At 46.4% G+C, this 17,305-nt stretch overlaps 2 protein-coding genes across 5 annotated transcripts in view; one reads left to right on the top strand and one right to left on the bottom strand.

The window, feature by feature from the left end:
* Positions 1 to 17,305, bottom strand: part of ERLIN2 (ER lipid raft associated 2) — a 372,918-nt gene that overhangs the window by 21,491 nt on the left and 334,122 nt on the right. Inside the window, exon 1 of one of the 4 annotated variants that reach the window (XM_050801350.1) lies at positions 1,128 to 1,208. The exons of 1 other annotated variant lie outside the window; for it this stretch is intronic. The gene's annotated coding sequence lies outside the window, so the exon portion shown is untranslated. Of the gene's footprint in view, positions 1 to 543; positions 737 to 798; positions 1,015 to 1,127; positions 1,209 to 17,305 lie in introns of those variants that run through there. 2 more of the 4 variants (XM_050801351.1, XM_050801352.1) reach the window with 2 other exon arrangements.
* On the top strand, positions 259 to 3,022 carry LOC126961219 (uncharacterized). The gene is made up of 2 exons (XM_050801364.1): positions 259 to 427; positions 1,008 to 3,022. Exons 1-2 carry the CDS (start codon positions 387 to 389, stop codon positions 1,510 to 1,512), a joined length of 546 nt encoding a protein of 181 aa, XP_050657321.1. The 5' UTR covers positions 259 to 386; the 3' UTR covers positions 1,513 to 3,022.

Below are 17,305 nucleotides of genomic sequence, written 5' to 3' on the forward strand. Positions count from 1 at the left end.
TATTCAGCCTGGTGTCGTGTGAACACAAGGCTAGATCTACAACTCGCTTCCTCCTCGTTCTCAGTCAACGTTCCCCTTTCCTCAACTGTGAAATCAGGGCCCCCACCGCACTGAGGAAGCACTGGCTCCGGATACAGCCGTTGCTCAAGGGAGAACCCGTGCCAGCTGGGTAGGGTTCAGAACACAGCCTCATCTTCCTGTGAACACGAATGTGCTGTCACTGAATCTTTCATACTAGTAGTAGGGAAGAGAGGCAGCTGCAGTACTTTGGCCCAAATTACAGAGGATGCCAAATGACAGGCAGTTGTGGCTATGTAATTCTGGTCAGAGCCTCCCACTCCTAATTGCCTGCAGTTTCAAGGGAAACCATTATTTACTCCTTTCAGATGCTGGAGTGGCAGAGCCAGCAGGCGAGCCGAGTTTCAAGGTAGGATTCGCTGGCCTCGCATCCACCTTCCCAGTTATTCCTTTGGCCCTAAACAGGACAGGGCTCTGAACAAGCCTGAAGCCACACTCCCCCCGATATACTTTGGCACTTTGCACCTGACAGATCCCCAAGCCCGTGGTCAGAGAGAAAGGCAATGTCCAAAACTGTGAGCCTCTGGGCTCCTGGGTGCAACCGCGTTCAGGCACCAGGACGCGGAGGAGTTGGATCCTGAACACTGAATGATCTGGAACTATGGTGACTGACTGCAAAGTTCAGCTGTGCGTGCGTGGGCCCGTGAACGCAGGGCGTGGATTCTGCCTCCCAGGTCTAACGTAACCCGGGCGCGGACATCTGCGAGGCGCTTATTTTACCGTGGCGGCCTCCGGCTACCGATCTGCAGTTGCGTCCTTTCCTGCCAGTGCCCTTCCCTCCCCGAAGTCACTCGCGCCCCTTCCCCGCCCCGTTCCGAGAGAGGGTCAAGCGCCCTGGGCTGGGGCTGCGGCTCCAATAGCCTCCGCTCCGTCCCCCTGCGGCTCTCAAGGAGGGGACGCGACAGAAAAGGGTTTCTGTGTCTCTCCAGGAGCGGGCCGGCGGAGGGAGAGAAGCTGCTGGGACTGAGGCTCCCGAGGGTGATGGGTCAGCCCCGACCCGGAGCTGCAGCTAGGCCCAGCGCGCGCACGAAGGGGCGGGGGCCGCGTACCAGGTTGTCCCTGCAGGCGCTCCGTACTCGTCCGAGCCCACGAGCAAGAAAACCGTCACACCCCTCAGCACGCGACTTCCTTCTGGGCCGTCGCTTCGATGACGCCATCAGTTCACGCGAGAAGACCACACCCCCGCCCCGCGCTCGCTCTGCGCCCCGCCCCTCGCGCTTCCAGCGGTCAATGGCCGCAGCTGGCCGCCAGGGATCGCCCGCGACTTGGTCCGTGCGGTCCTGTACCTCTGTTTCGGGTGTCCGGCCTGGGGCTGGGGATGAGGGCAGTGTAGGTGGGAGCGCCCTGAGAGCGAGCGGCAGGACGCGCGTGACCCGGAGTACTGAGACCCAGGGCGTCCTTTTCCAAGGCGTTTACTTTGGGGATTGCTTCTGATTTCCCTCTGCATTAGGCCGAACCTGGTTCGTTTTGTTTTTTTTAGAGACAGGGTCTCGCTCTTTTGCCCAGGCTGGAGTGCAGTGGCACGATCATAGCTCACTACAGCCTCGAACTCCTGGACTCAAGCGATCCTCCCATCTCAGCCTCCTGAGTAGCTGGGACAACAGGTGTGCGCCAGGACACTTGACAATTTTATTTTTAGTAAAGACAGGGTCTCGGTATGTCTGGTCTCAAACTCTGGCTTCAAGCAATCCTCCTGCCTCGGCCTCCCAAACTGCTGAGATTACAGGTGTGAGCCACCATGCGCTGCCTTTTTTTTTTTTCCGCCTTGATAAACTACTAGCGAGTTGTAACTGTTTTCCTATAGCACAGCTGAAATGAAACAATCTTTTCAGTGTACAGATTAGCATCATTACCTCACTAATCAAAAATCCCTACCTTGAGTTCTTTATATTTTTCTGGGAGCTTTGGCCATTGCGACCCTGCAACACCACAAAGTATATTAACAAGGAATTATTCTAATGAACGGAATCTAAGAAGTTCAGCGAGGTTCAAGGGTAAAAGCCAAGGAAAGCTTCCTTTGTGTTTCCTTAATATCTTGAGTTCATTGCTTTTTTAACTCCTGCCACAGTGCACAGCGGCTTGTGCACTTCGTCTTTCTAGATAAACTGTATGTTCCCGGGAGAGCAGAGACTGACTTTCCTTCCGCACCCCCGGGCCTTAGGTGCCCAGTAAATACAGACTGAAGGCAAACGTGGGACCAGGCCTGGAATCCAGACTTTGTGTCTCCTAGGCTAAGGGCCTCACGTTTTCCTCAACCTGCCCTACTCACCAACATCACGTTGGGGCATTTCTAATTCAGCCACTGAAGTTATTAGTTATTTTGTTTGCAGAAAAGAAAGAGTCCACTTAATTATAGCCTTCAGTAAAAGAAAAACTTTTACACCGGGAAGATGGCAAGCCGGTGGTGTTAGACAGATTTAAGACTCAGGAAAAGGGAAGTGTGGTTTTTTCCAGGCATGCCTGCTTGGGATTGGCCCGTTTACCTTTCCTGGGTTTGCTCTGGGTGTTGGGATGTTTCAGCATTACATAGTGAAGCCCATACGAGGGTTACATGGTGCTGTCTGGGAGCTCTGTGCCCATTTCCATAAATGAAGACCTTTCCTCTGTACTCTATTCCTGCATCCCCCACTCCAAACAGAAACAGCTGGCCAATCTCTTGATCAATCCTATCAGAACCTGAATTTTTTCTCTCCATGTTCAGTGATATAACTCAGCTGGGCATACTTAATACATGTTTATTTAATAGTTGAGTAAGAAAAATGGAAATATTAGGGTTCATTAACCCATGAAATAGGGGCTAGCCTGCAGCATCAAGTATTTGAATTACTTGTAATTTAAGAATTTCCTTTAACCAACCTCTGGCAACCCCCGACTCTTCTCCCCTTCCCATAAATATGTACTATTATTATGTGTCAATTAAAAATAATAAAAATTTCCTCACATTAAACTTTGGAGTGAATTGTGGGTAGAAGTTTTGGGATTTTGTTCTTAGGAGTCATTTTACCAGGCCTGAGTTATTTAGTTGTGGACCTGCCTAAAGGCGGGGGGGGGGGGGGGGGGGGGGGGGTAGACTTCATGATGTACGAGTACATGATGATCTAGTACTTCTGAAAATCTCTTTCTTAAGAGACCTGTGATTTTTATGTTACCCAGCAGATGGATTTGTGATGATTTGTTTAACAAAAATGTTTACAATTTCTTTCCCTCCCTCCCTCCCTCCCTCCCTTCCTTCCTTGTCTCGCTCTGTCACCCAGGCTGGAGTGCAATGGCACAATCTCAGCTCTGCAACCTTTGCCTCCCGGCTTCAAGCGATTCTCTTGCCTCAGCCTGCTGAGTAGCTGGGACTACAGACGCATGCCACCACGACTGGCTAATTTTTGTATTTTTAGTAGAGATGGGGTTTCACCATGTTGGTCAGGCTGGTCTTGAACTCCTGACATCAAGTGATCCACATGCCTTGGGCTCCCAAAGTGCTGGGATTACAGGCGTGAACCACTGCGCCTGGCTAAAATTTTATTTTTTAAAAAATCTCGCAGTATAGAGTAGTGATTTAGCTCAGATACTCCACAGTCAGGCTGCCTTGTTTAAATCCTGGAGCCTGCCTCTTAGTAGTTCTGTAACATTGGAAAAATTATCTGTGCCTCAGTTTCTTCATCTGTAAAATTAAAGTAATAACGGTATGAAACTTATAGGACTGTTGTGAAAAGCATACACAACATTTGGTATATTTTAAGTGTTCACCAAGTATTAGCTGTTGCTATTTTAAATAGCAAATTCCCTTAATGTGTTCTTGCATGTTTGTGGGTTATTATTGCAGATTATTAATGTGACACAGGGTGAGAGAATGATAAACTTTAAGTTGAATGGTATTAAATAATAACCAAATGAAGGCTTATCAGAAGAAGAGATAAAGGCTTCTGAAATTATACCTCAATGGATATTTACAATACAGATTTCATAAAGCTTTATTGAATACTGTCTATGTATCAGCCCCAGTACCTTACTTTTTCTCATTTTATGTAATCTTTAGGTCAGCCCTTTGAGTTCAACTCCATTTTAGAGGAGAAAGTTGAAGCTTAGAGAAATTAAGAGATTGTCTAAGATCACGAAGATGATAAATTGCAAAGGCAGAGTTCAAATGATCCCAAGTCTATTTTTTATACTGAATGAGTTAGAAAATGATTCAATTTCACACACACACACACACACACACACACACACACACACACACACACACACACACACACCACATTTATTTCACATGGAACCTTTCAGGAATGTAGATCAGTGGTCAGAAATTGTGAGACTTTTCTAATTAAATCGGGCCAGTTCATTTTGCAGTTGTAGGTTGAAGCAGGTTAAAAAATACTGTCACCTAGCAATCTATAGTTTTCTATTTCTATTGCTGTTTGTTGGGTCCTCTTATCAAGAAAATTGTTAGTGAGAGTGTCATTCCAAAGAGAGAAGAGACCCTTTCTTTCACAGGGGATTTGTAAGTCAATTTCACAATTAGACTTTTTAAGTCAATAACCAGGTTAACTCCAAAGGATTCAGGCAACTCTTAAAATCTTTTGCTTCAGTTCAGTATCACAAGAGTAGAAGTTGCTGGAAAAAGTTTCTGTTTGATTTAAAGCTTATCTTTTTTACTTTAGGCTCTAAAACACGGAATAGAAATAATCTTTTAGAATGTTTGATTCCAGTAAGATTTTGGTGAGCTTATGGGAAGAGGAATGAACTGTATCCTTAGTTATTAAGGGGGCTCAGAAATTTTTCCTCTTTTCTTTTTTTTCAATTGCAAAAACCCAGGATTGGTGCCTTCTGAGAACAAAAGCATATTTGCCTGGGGCCAATGATATTTCTTCAAGGCAATTGGGTAAAGGGATCAAAGAGCCATCAGGAAAAAAATTGAGTTGAAAGTCAGCTAGAGGGCACCTAAAGGTCATTTTGTGATTACATGTTTTTATAGCTTTATTGAGATATAATCGACATATAATAAACTGTTCATAAAGTCTACAGTTTACATTTTGACTTGCAAACACCTGTGAAGCCATTACCACAATCAGTATGATGAACACATGCATCATGGCTCCAAATTTCCTCATGCCTCTTTGTAATTTCTCCATCTTACACCCCTTTGGGACACCCCCTTTTCGATTCTCAAAAGACCACTGATCTGCTTTTGCCACTCTAGTGTGCATTTTGTAGAATTTTATATGCATGGAATTGTACAATATGTACCCTTTTTAGGAGGGGAGGGTCTGGCTTTTTTGAAAACCCAGAATAATTATTTTGAGATTCATCCATGTTGTTGAGTCTATCAAGAGTTCATTCCTTTTTATTGCTGTGTAGTGTTTCAATGTATAGCTATACAACAATTTGTTTATCCACTCACCTGTTGATGGACAGATAGCTTATTGCCTATGATTTTAATCCAACTCATTTATTTTACTTGTAGAGAAGTCCAAGGAGAAGAAGTCTCCAGAAAGGGGGCTTGGCTAAGGTTCCTACTGCATTTGGGGGATGATGAGAAGAGTAGCCTGTGACCCTGAGATTGTGTTCCAACAAGTCTGGCAGTTGCATTTTGGCTTTGGCCTGATGTGCCTGGGATGACCTTTCCTTTGACATCTCTAACCCTCCCTCCAACTCTGAATTTATAATAACATTAGGAATTTTTTTTTAAAGACTGTATGAAATTTTATCTACATATACTTATCTACATATCTCTCCATGTCATTGATAGACTTCTTTTTTGTTATACATAAGAGAAACCTTGTATACGGCGATGTGAGTCTCAGAGGATAAGGTAACCCATGTTTATTCTAGGCCAATCTTTTTTCACCTGGTTTCTTAATCTCATCCCTCCTCTTTCCTCAGGGACCTAGAGCCTTTAATTATCTCCTCTTTCTACCAGTTCTTTAGCCACAGCCTATAATCTTGTGCAATTTCTCCACGCCCTTCCCTGTAAGCCTCTCCGTTGATCCTATGTAAGCCTCTAGTTCTTACCTGATTTGTCTCCTTCCCTTTGAGCAAAGTTTCTTGAAAAAGTAGCCTACACTTGATGTCATTACTTCCTCACTTTCCATTCCCTTGTTCTTAACCCTTCAGTCGCCTTCTCTGATGCACGTGGTGCTGTTGATTGGTTCCCTGAATTCTTAGACTCTTCCTCTCTTGGCCTCTGTGAATGATTCCCTCCCTCCTGGGTTTCCGTCTACTTGTCTGAGTGTTCCTATTTTTAATCTCTGCTTGAACTCATCTTCAACTATTCCTCAGAACTCTGTCCTTGACCTACTGCTCTTCTTTCTTTTCCTTTTTTTTTGTGTGACGGTTTTGCTCTTGTCACCCAAGCTGGAGTGCAATGGGGCAATCTCAGCTCACTGCAACCTCTGCCTCCTGGGTTCAAGTGATTCTCCTGCCTCAGTCTCCCGAGTAGCTGGAATTACAGGTGCCCACCACCATGCCCGGCTAATTTTTGTATTTTTAGTAGAGATGAGATTTTGCCTTGTTGGCCAGGGTGGTCTTGAATGCCTGACCTCAAGTGATCCACCCACCTTGACCTCCCAAAGTGCTGGGATTACAGGGGTGAGCCACTGTGCCCGGCCCCTACTGCTCTTCTTTTCTCTATCTTCTCTTTCTGGAAGGCCTCTTGTGTTCTCCGTATTCTAATTATGTGGTCGCTGGTGATGCTCCTAAATGCATATTGATAACCACAAGCTACATACTAGAATACCATTTCTTTGGATTTTAGACAGGGAGAAATGGGTCATCTCTAAAACGGAACTCATAGTTCCCTTCAAATATCTTCCTCCCCCTAAAGATGACACCATTCACTCAACCATCCAGGCTAGACACTCAGCCACTGTCTTTAATCTGCCCCATCCATCGTAATTATTCCTTGACCCTGTACTTTCCTCTCCAGGCAGTTCAGGGCTTTATCACCTGGATTATTGTAATAATCTAATGTTAACCATCTCCTCACCCCCACCTTCCATTTGCCCTTAAATCAGTGTGTTGTCCACAGTGTACCCCATGTGTTCTTTGATGGATACCTTTTCTGCTTAAAAACACCATAATAGGCTTCCTACAGAAAAAAGTTCAAATCCTCTTAACTTTTCATATAAGATTTTTAATGATGTGATCCCCTACCTATACCTACAGCTTTTATGATCTTATTCTGCAGTCTTTTTTTTTTATTTTGCTAGACCAGCTCTTATTCACCTATCTTTCTTTCTTCTTTTTCTTTTTTTTTTCCCTCTGTCGCCCAGGCCAGGCTGGAGTGTAGTGGTGCGATCTCGGCTCACTGCAACCTCCGCCTCCTGGGTTCAAGCGATTTTCCTGCCTCAGCACCCCGGGTAGCTGGGATTACAGGCGTGTGCCACCATGCCTGCCTAATTTTTGTATTTTTAGTAGAGACGGGGTTTACACCATGTTGGCCAGGCTGGTCTCGAACTCCTGACCTCAAGTGATCCAGCCACCTAGGTCTCCCAAAGTGCTGGGATTACAGACGTGAGCCACTGTGCCCAGCCTTATTCATCTTTGAAGACCCTTATAAGTGTTTCTTATCTGTGTCCACAATATCCTGTGTATTCTTGTCGTACAGCACTGATTATAATACACTGAAACATTCTAGTTTTTGTCTGTGCTTCTTACAAGACTGTAAGATCTGCGAGGGCAGGAGCTTCGTCTGTTCATTTTTGTACCCGTCCCACCCCCCGAAGGTCTAACATAATTCTGGCATACAATAAGCACTCAATAAGTGTTTGTCAACAAAAATAATAAACATCCCATGACCTTTTAGAATGTAAAAGCGCTGTCAGTTACACCAGCTCATTGAATGCTCGTAATAGTCCATGAGGGTAATAGCACCACAACTCCACTTCACAGATAAGGATACACAGGAGAGAGGGCCTCAGCCATTCCTCAAGGTCACAGGCAGATCAACTGATTGTAAATCCAGTGTTTTTTTCCCTTACATTTCTGATTTTGGAAAATGTCAGTGTGTTAGGACAGAGATTTAGTTTGACCCTGTAAACATTTATTGAAACAACTATTATCTATGAGCCACAATCCTAAGTGTGAAAGCAATGAAGGAGAGTGGAGAAGACCACTTATGCCTGGTAAGGTTCTAGATACTCACAGTCTCCCTCCCTCCCTTCCTTCCTTCCTCCCTCTCTCTTGCTCCCTCCCTTGCTTTCTTCCTTCCCCCTCTCTCTTTTATTTTATTTACTTAGTTGAGATCCAGGGACTCTGTCACTCAGGCTGGAGTACAGTGGCACAATCATAGCTCACTGCAGCCTTGAACTCCTCGGCTCAAGTGATCATCCTGTCTCGGCCTCCTGAGTAGCTAGGATTACAGATGCACGCCACCATGCCTGGCTGTATTTCTGTAGAGATGCGGTCTCACTGTGTTATCCAGGGCAGGTCTTAAACTCCTGGCCTTGAGCAATCCTCCTGCATTGGTCTTCCAAAGTGCGGAGATCATAGGCGTGAGCCACCGTGCCTGGCCCTTCCTTCTTTTCTTTCATTCTTTCTTTTTCTCTTTCTCTCTTTTTTTCCACGCTGTGGAGTAGAGGGGCTGGCTTGTGCATTGTAGGACATTTAACAGATTCTCTGGCCTCTATCCCTAGATGCTGGTAGCAACACCCCCATCTCGTTGTGACAAGCAAATATGTCTTCAGGCATTGCCAAATGTCCCCAGTCGTGTGTGCGTGAGACAAATTTGCCCATAGCTGAGAACCACTGTGGTGTGGATAGACTTAAAAAGGAGGGGATTAAGAATAAGAGGGCAAGCTTTGCTTCCCAAAGCGTGGCAGGTGTTACATGGATGCAGTTCTGTATGGGCTAAGAGTCAGGGGAGTAGGGGAGGGAGAGAAGGAGATGTTAGGAGTGTGTCTGCATGGAAGCAGAGGCCAAAAGGAGTTCTGGAAGAAGATAGAAGATGGGCGAGTGGTGTTGAAGGGTGGGGTCCTAGAGAACCCATGAGAATAGGAACGTTGGCTATGTAATGGGAGAGGAAGAAGTTGTGTGTGTGTGTGTGTGTGTGTGTGTGTGTGATCTACATCTCAGCTCATCCTACCCAACCAAATTCTAAAGAGGAGAGTCAGTTGTTCTTTGGAAGACCAGACTTGGGGAGAAGCCAGGCTATAAATCCTGGAGGGGAGGACTTTACTGCCACTTAGAAATCAGGCCTGAAACACCCATAATGTTTGTCAGTCCACATTTTAGTGTTCTTAAGTAAGTGTGCAGGGTGTGGGGGATGAAATATGGCAGGTATTTGATTTAAAAAGCCTGCACAGATTTAATGTCCTGATAAAATGTATTAAATCTTTTAAGGTTTTAATGAATCTAGTATGTGTTTCATAAATCAAGAACTCTGCTAAGCCGTCTTCTGGTTTAATAAGAGTAAACTAGGAAATTGCTCTGAGCAGAAGCAAAATACATTTATATCACACTGAAAAGTAATAGATTTTTAAGCTGAGGGGGTCTTTCTGGGCTTTTTATGCTGTTTGCTTATTATGTTGCTCCAATTCCTTCAAATATTAAACCACAGGCAAACATGTGCTTAACCATATCAAGATGTGAACTAGCACAAAGGTAAATATTATTTGTAAGAGAGCAGAAAACAAAGCCAGTATTTCCTTACCCTTAGACCTAGGACGACGTTGATTTCTGCACTGACACCTGGCTTTGTGTATCTAGGTGTAAGGTGGTTGGTTAAAAATCATTATTAACTATTATTAAATCACCTTTCCCAAGTTCTCTCACTCCTCCATCCTCACCCCCTTAGCACATCTGCCAGATTGAAGCCGTGAGTGTATAAAATACTTCTTGAATTTTACAGCTGGCTGTGGAATGGCCTTGTTAAACCTGCTGGCCAGAGTGTCCAAAGCAAGTGTTCAGAGATCCTTCTGTCATCTTAAACCCAAGGGCCGAAATGTTCGCTTTCGTTCTTTTTCCTTCCTTCCAGCTCCATTGCTCAAGCTCGAGTGGGAATGGGAAAGGGGCTTTTGGGGGTGTGGGTGTAACAGATGGGTATCTCTGAGCAGGCTGGGGCTTGAAGCCTCACTACCCAGCTTCCTTGGTGGATGGGCAAGATTCTGGGGTGAGATGGTGGTTCAGACAGTTGGGGGGAGGTGGTGTTGGAGGAATGAAGGGGGGTGGGGCTTGAGCATTCCAGTGCACAAAAGCTGGCAGGGCTTGTGAGCTCTGCAGGGGAGGGAGTGGGCCCGTAAAGCTCAGTGTGGAGAAGCCTGTCCAACCTCATTAGCTGTCACGGGCAACAATACTGATCTGGCAATAGAGGCGATTCCAAACCTGTTGGTCATTAATCACCCGCCTGACAGTTGCGAATGGAAGTGGAAAAACCTCATCCCCCCTCCACCCTTCCCCTCCTCCTGGGCCCAGCTCTGGAGTTTAGAGTTACCTCTTGGTGTATCTGTGGTTCGCGGCTGTGTGCTGGGTCCTTCCCCCTTGGCTTTTTTAGGGGGTCGTTTTCAGCACGGAGAGGCTACAGGTTGGCCAGAGCCTGGCAGACAGTGATTCGGGGCACAGAGACTGGGGAGCAAGAAAATGAAAGGTAGTGGCCTCCGGAGTGGGGACCTCGGCTGTGACCCCTCTGGGATCTAGGGCTGGGACTTGGCAAGCTCGTGGAGTCAGGGAAGGCTGTCATGAGCACCCAGGCCTCATCTTTCCACACCCGCCCCCTCGTTCCCTGGCACACCCTTCTCTCCCTCCTTCAGCCACTAGGTGCCAACATATTTTCCTTTATGTTCCTTTTCCCTGCCCTTCCCACCCTCCCTTCCCTTCCCTTCCCTTCCCACTATTCCCAAATAAGCAGATCCTGATCGCAGGAAAAGTTTTCATCTGTTTTTTCGGTCTCACTCTGAATTTAAGCCTCGTTTCCTTTCTCAGAGGAGCTCGGCTTTTCAGCCCCATCTCTAGCTGCGGCAGAGGGGAAGAGTGATGTTTGGTAATAGTGATATTGATACTTCATGTGTGAGAGTGCAGTCAGGGCAGTGGGAAGAGAGGCCTGGTCTGCACAGGTGCCTCTGAAATCAATCAACAGGAAGTGCTGCTTAGTTTCTTGGTCTGTCTCTAAGTTTTCTACATAAAGGAGAGAGGAGAGGAGAGATGGAGCAGAGGACATCTACAGACCGGACTAGGATGAGGACTTCTGTCACTTTCTTTTTTTTTTGAGACAGAGTCTCGCTCTGTGGCCCAGGCTGGAGTGCAGTAGCGTGATCTTGGCTCACTGCCTCCCAGGTTCAAGTGATTCTCCTGCCTTAGCCTCCGGAGTAGTTGGGACTACAGGCACCCACCACCACGCCCGGCTAATTTTGTCACTCAAGTTTCTTGCATACTCTTCAGTGCATGTGAGCCAGGTTACATTTAAGAGAGAAGATTCAACTTCTGCTCAGTTTCCTAGGATGTAGAGGGAACAGGAGTGTAAGGAATTAGCCAGGAATTCCTGAAAGAGTAATGTCAAGATAATTTACACACTTCTTAGCTCTTCTGCTGGGCAGGCATGAGCGAGTAACCTGAGTGCTAATAACCAAGGAAGGAGAGAAATTGCAACAAAAATTGTCAAGTGGTCTACACGAGTCCTCTAGGTTTTCCAAATGTCTCTGCATTCCGTGGGTGCAGATGACCCCTGGCCTTGGCCACATTTGTTGGTGCCTTCTGCTCTCTCCATAGCTTCTCTGACCTCTTGCTACTCATTATAGCATTAGGCAGAGGATGGACACATCTGTCCACAGTTCATCCATCCAGGCTACCCTGACAAAGACAAATTCCCATGACAAACTCATAGGAAAAAAATGGAAAGGAGGGATAGTCACAACTACAGCATTTTAGGCCAGCTTCCCAATTTATCATATACCCCTTTATCCTTTTGTTTTTTTGAGACAGAGTCTTGCTCTGTCACCCAGTCTGGGGGTCTTGCTCTGCCACCCAGGCTGGAGTGCAGTGGCACAATCTCAGCTCACTACAATCTTCGCCTCCCAGGTTCAAGTGATTCTTGTCCCTCAGCCTCCTGAGTAGCTGGGACTATAGCTGTGGGCCACCATGCCCCGCTAATTTTTGTATTTTTTAGTAGAGATGGGGTTTTGGTATGTTAGCCATGTTGGTCTCAAACTCCTGGCCTCAAGTGATCCACCCGCCTGGGCCTTCCAAAGTGCTGGGATTACAGGCATGAGCCACCACACCTGGCCTCCTCATGTTTTCTCTAATACAATGATTGTTCTTAATTCCAGCTACACATTAGAATCACTTGGCGATGCCTGGGCCACATTCCCTGATAATCTGATAACATTAGTCTGGGGTAAGGTCCCCAAAAGGAGATTTTTTTTTTTTTTTTGAGTCGGGGTCTCATTCTGTTGCTGAGGCTGGGGTGCAGTGGTCTCATTATAGCTCACTGCAGCCTCAAATTCTTGGGCTCAAACAGTCCTCCCACCTCAGCCTCTCGAGTAGCTGGGACTACAGACATGCACCACCACACTTGGCTAATTTGTAATTTTTTTGTAGAGATAGGGTCTTGCTTTGTTGCCCAGGCTGCTCTTGAACTCTTGGGCTCAAGTGATCCTCCCTCTGCCTCCCAAAGTGCTGGGATTGCAGTCATGAGGCATCATGCCCAGCCAGGGAATTTTTGTTTTTGAGACAGGGTCTTGCTTTATTACCTAGGCTAGAGTGCAGTGGCACAGTCACAGCTCACTGAAGCCTCTACCTCCCAGGCTCAATTGATCCCACCACCTTAGCCTCCTCAGTAGCTGGGACTACAGGCACGTGCCACCATGCCCAGCTAATTTTTGTATTTTTAGTAGAGGTAGGATTTCGCCATGTTGCCCAGGCTGGTCTTGAATTCCTGGTCTCAAGCAATCCACCGCCTCGGCTTCTCAAAGTACTGGGATTACAGGGTTAAGCCACTGTGCCCAGCCAGAGATATTTGGGAAAAGCTCTTCAGGTAATACCAGCCTCAGCTTGGGCTGAGAAGACTGGTGTCATATTTGTAAACTCATCATGGCAGTTCACACCATGGTATCTTTGTTTTTGAGATTTACCTCTCCTGAAAGCCACCTTCCTTTTTTCTCTGCCTATTGAGTAACCACTTGGTGCCACATGTACTAGGTGCCACTACTTGTGCTGTGCTTGGCACTATTTATTTATTGTTTATTTTTTGAGATGGAGTCTCGTTCTGTCACCCAGGCTGGATTGCAGTGGTGCAAGCTCAGCTCACTGCAACCTCTGTCTCCCAGGTTCTAGCGATTCTCCTGCCTCTGCCTCCCGAGTAGCTGGGACTACAGGCGTGCACCACCACGCCTGGTTAAGTTTTTGTATTTTTAGTAGAGATGGGGTTTCACCATGTTGGCCAGACTGGTCTGGAACTCCTAACCTCAGGTGATCCACCCGCCTCAGCCTGTCAAAGTGCAAGGATTATAGGCATGAGCCACCGTGCCCAGCCCTTGGCCCTGTTTAGAAGAGAGAAGCAAAAGATGTGGTTCTTAGCTGGGGAAATGACATGCGCACACACAGAACAGTTCTATGTAAAGGCTAAATGATCTGAAACAAAATATAGGAGCTACAGGGGCTCAGAGGAGGGCTGGAGTAATCAGGGAAAGTGGTGAGGAGGAAGGGGACTTGGGTGGATAGCATTTAGGTAAGTGTGCAGGAAAGGCGGGGGACTTCAGGCAGAGGGCCAGCGTGAGCAGATGAGTAGAGGCTGGAACAGCACGGCCTGTGCTAGGGACAAGGAGAGGGTTTGCTTGACTAGATGGGAGGCTCAGCTCAGGTCCTTTCTCCTCCTGCAGCCAGCACTCATCCGTCCAGGGTTCCTGCAGCATCACTGCAAGTTCCACTTAGTCCTGGACTGCTGTGTACTGCTCAGTCACTTTCATGTGTATGTCACTAGTTATCTCAATCAGATATACAAGCAACTGGAAGGCAGGGAGTATACTTTATATAAGTTGGGACTTATTCAACACAATGCAATGCAATTCAAGTCAGTTCAACTTGATGCAATCCAATCCAATTCAATTCAACATGTTTTTATTGAGTACCAGCTATGCGCCTGTTCTAGGCTTTTGAAACTCAATTAAACAGACAAAGATACTGGGCTTCCTGAGCTTAGTTCTCACAGGAGCATACAGACAAAAAGACATACTATAAATAATATTAGATAAATTAGATATTATAGTAGAAGGTGATAAACACCAGGGAATAAATGAGAAGAAGGCCAGGGTCCTGGGGCTAAGGAGTGAGTGTGTCCATGCATGTCTGTGTGTCATTAAATGGAAGTTATTAAGTGGAAGGTATTAAGCAGAAGACATTACTAAAAAGAAGGCACTATTAATAGAGGTATTAAATAGAAAGTCAGGGTATGTCTCGTTAAGAAGGTGATAATTTACCAAAAACATAAAGGAAATGATGGGGCTGGCCAAGTGGATTTCTGGAAGAGAAGTTTCCAAACAGAGGACAGCTAAAGAATGGTCCTAAACAGGAGCATCCTAGTGTGTTTGAGGAATGGCAGGGAGGCCATGTGGTTGGAGCCAAAGCTGGTGAAGGAGATGGTGGGGTGGAAGGAGATTAGAGAGGGCCCAGGGAGCTAGGTCTTAGGAGCCACCCTGTGGACTTTGGCCACTCCTCCAAATGAGATGGGAGCTCTCGCGGGTTTTCAAACCAACGAGCAACTTCTGTTTCTAAAAGATCTTTTGGCTGCAGTGTTGAGAATAGATGATGGGAGTTGGGAGGTGGAGAGTAGGACCAGGGTAGAAGAAGATCTGTTAAGAGACTGATTTTTACAGACACAGCTGAACCTGTGCAACTCAGAGAAAGAAGACCTTCAGCGGATTCATGTTGGAAGGCCACACAGGACTATCATGTGCTCTTTAAGAACTTCACTATAAGACACACATTATTTAGATTTTTGACCTGACTGAATAAGCCTGATCATCCAGCTTATTCACCAGGGCTGGCTTCAGGAGAGACATTTCCCCTGCTAATCACCACATAAAGATTTGTAATTGTCAATTAAAAATCTGATGGTTTAAAGATAGCGTTCAAAACGTTCCAAAGAGTTTTGAGCAACACAACATATTAGAATGAGTGTATATCCTTCCAAAGGGACATTTCAAATGGGACAATATTTATTTTGATATCTGAGTTCTGCTATGTTTACTTTAAAAATTTTAGTACTTTATAGTATCTCTTCTGTGTTCTCTAACTATTGAGTGGAGGGTTGGCATTCAGCACACAGTATACTTAAGAAGAGCCTGGGGAATGGAACTAAGCCTTGGGCGTGTTGATATGTGTTTATTTGCAAGGCAGTATTAAAAATTCCATTTGAATTTCCAAATACAACTAATTTTGAGGGACCAAACTACTTTTTTTCCTTGAAAGAAGTAAGATATATTTAAAAGAGGTTCTTTCCCTTCCCCTTCTAAGAAGTAAAGGTAACTGCTTTTCTGTTAAGCTTCTTACTAGTCCATTTAAATGAATGAGCAGCCAGGGGGGTCATCAGTCTGTCCCCAAGTCAACAACATTACTGAGCAGCTTCCGTGGGTGTTAGTTATTGAGAGGGGATTTAAAAAATAGAGAGGCTGGGTGCAGTGGCTCATGCCTGTAATATCAGCACTTTGGGAGGCCAAGGTGGGCAGATCACCTGAGGTGAGGAGTTTGAGACCAGCCTAGCCAACATAGTGAAACCCTGTCTCTACTAAAAATACAAAAATTAGCCCGGCATGGTGGTGCACACCTGTAAGCCCAGCTACTCAAGAGGCTGAGGCAGGAAAATCACTTGAACCTCGGAGGCGGAGGTTGCAGAGAGCCAAGATCACGCCACTGCACTCCGGCCTGGGTGACAGAGCGAGATGCCATCTCAAACAACAACAATAACAACAAAAAAACCAAAAAACAACAACAAAAAACCACCTCCATTTTGCCCTCATGTTGCTCCCAATCTGGCAGGGAAAACAGACCATGAAACAAAACAACACTAGAAGGACACATACTGCTGGGGGATTAGAGAAAAGAAGATTCTTGGCCAGGTGTGGTGGCTCATGCCTGTCATCCCAGCACTTTGGGAGGCCAAGGCAGGAGGACTGCTTGAGGCCAGGAGTTTGAGATCAACCTGGGCAACACGAGAAAACCCAGTTTCTACAAAAAAAAATCCAAAAAGTTAGCCAGGCGTGGTAGCACATGGCTGTAGTCTCAGCTACTTGGGAGGCTGAAGTGGGAGGATCTCTTGAGCCCAGGAGGTTGAGGCTGCAGTGAGTGGTGATTGCACCACTGCACTCCAGCCTGGGTGACAGAGCAAGACTCTGTCCCAAAAAAATAGATAAAACTAAAAAAGAAAAGGAGACTTCTTATTCTTCTGTGTGTCATATATATGTGTAGTTTTAAACCTTTTCAATGTTTTATAACATCCATGATCTCATTTCATTTAGGCCCAGTGATAATTCTCTGAAATAAAGTCACAGAGAGTCACAGCTGCAGAGGACCTCAGAGATCATCCATTTTATCCAATCCCTTGATTCTATATGGAGGAAACCGAGGCACGGATATGGAAGGTGCTTTGTCATGGTCACACAGAAGCAGAGGAGCTGGAACGGGAACCGGGGCCCTTGGTTCTATCCACATTCTTTCCTACACTTTCAGAATGGGGAGGGCAATTGGATTGAGGCCACAGGAGCATTTAATGAAGCTGAGAGGAGCCCAGGTGGGGACAAGGTGATGGTTCAGGACGAGGATTTGGGAGGTGGGGTCACTGCAGGGACATCCGGAGGCCCAGAGTCACACGGGGAAACATTAGCTTTTAATTATCATTTTCTGAGGCTGCCCCTCCCACAGTTAGGGTGTCTGGAGCGGGGGAATCAAGCCGGCAAGGAATGCCTGCTGGAATGAAGGCGGCCAGCGGTCATTACAGGGGGCCTTAGTCATGAACGGAATTCCTCAGCGTGGGGCGCTGACGTTCCAACCACTGTCTGGGAGCAAAGGCCTGCACGTGGGACACCCCAGGAGCAAGGTGCTCGCCCCTTCCTGTGACCCGAGCCCTCCAGCGCACGGGTGGCGAAGCATTGCAGAGCCACCCAGGACCTTTCAGCTGCGGCCAGGCCCAGGCCCAAGTGCTCAGGCCCAATAATGTCCTGCTGTCCTGCCACGCCCCATGCCCCAAGGCGTCCCAGCCCTGGTTCAGGGGCCATGCAGGGAAGTGAGGCAGGGAAGGCATGGGGAACCCTGG

The sequence above is a fragment of the Macaca thibetana genome, chromosome 8, assembly GCF_024542745.1.
Source record: "Macaca thibetana thibetana isolate TM-01 chromosome 8, ASM2454274v1, whole genome shotgun sequence".
Lineage (NCBI taxonomy): Eukaryota > Metazoa > Chordata > Mammalia > Primates > Cercopithecidae > Macaca > Macaca thibetana.

Coding starts and splice junctions, on each gene's coding strand:
- LOC126961219 (XM_050801364.1), top strand. CDS start 387: ATGCTGGAGTGGCAGAGCCAGCAGGCGAGCCGAGTTTCAAG. Junction 428..1,007: donor CAGGCGAGCCGAGTTTCAAG/GTAGGATTCGCT, acceptor GTGTCTCTCCAG/GAGCGGGCCGGCGGAGGGAG.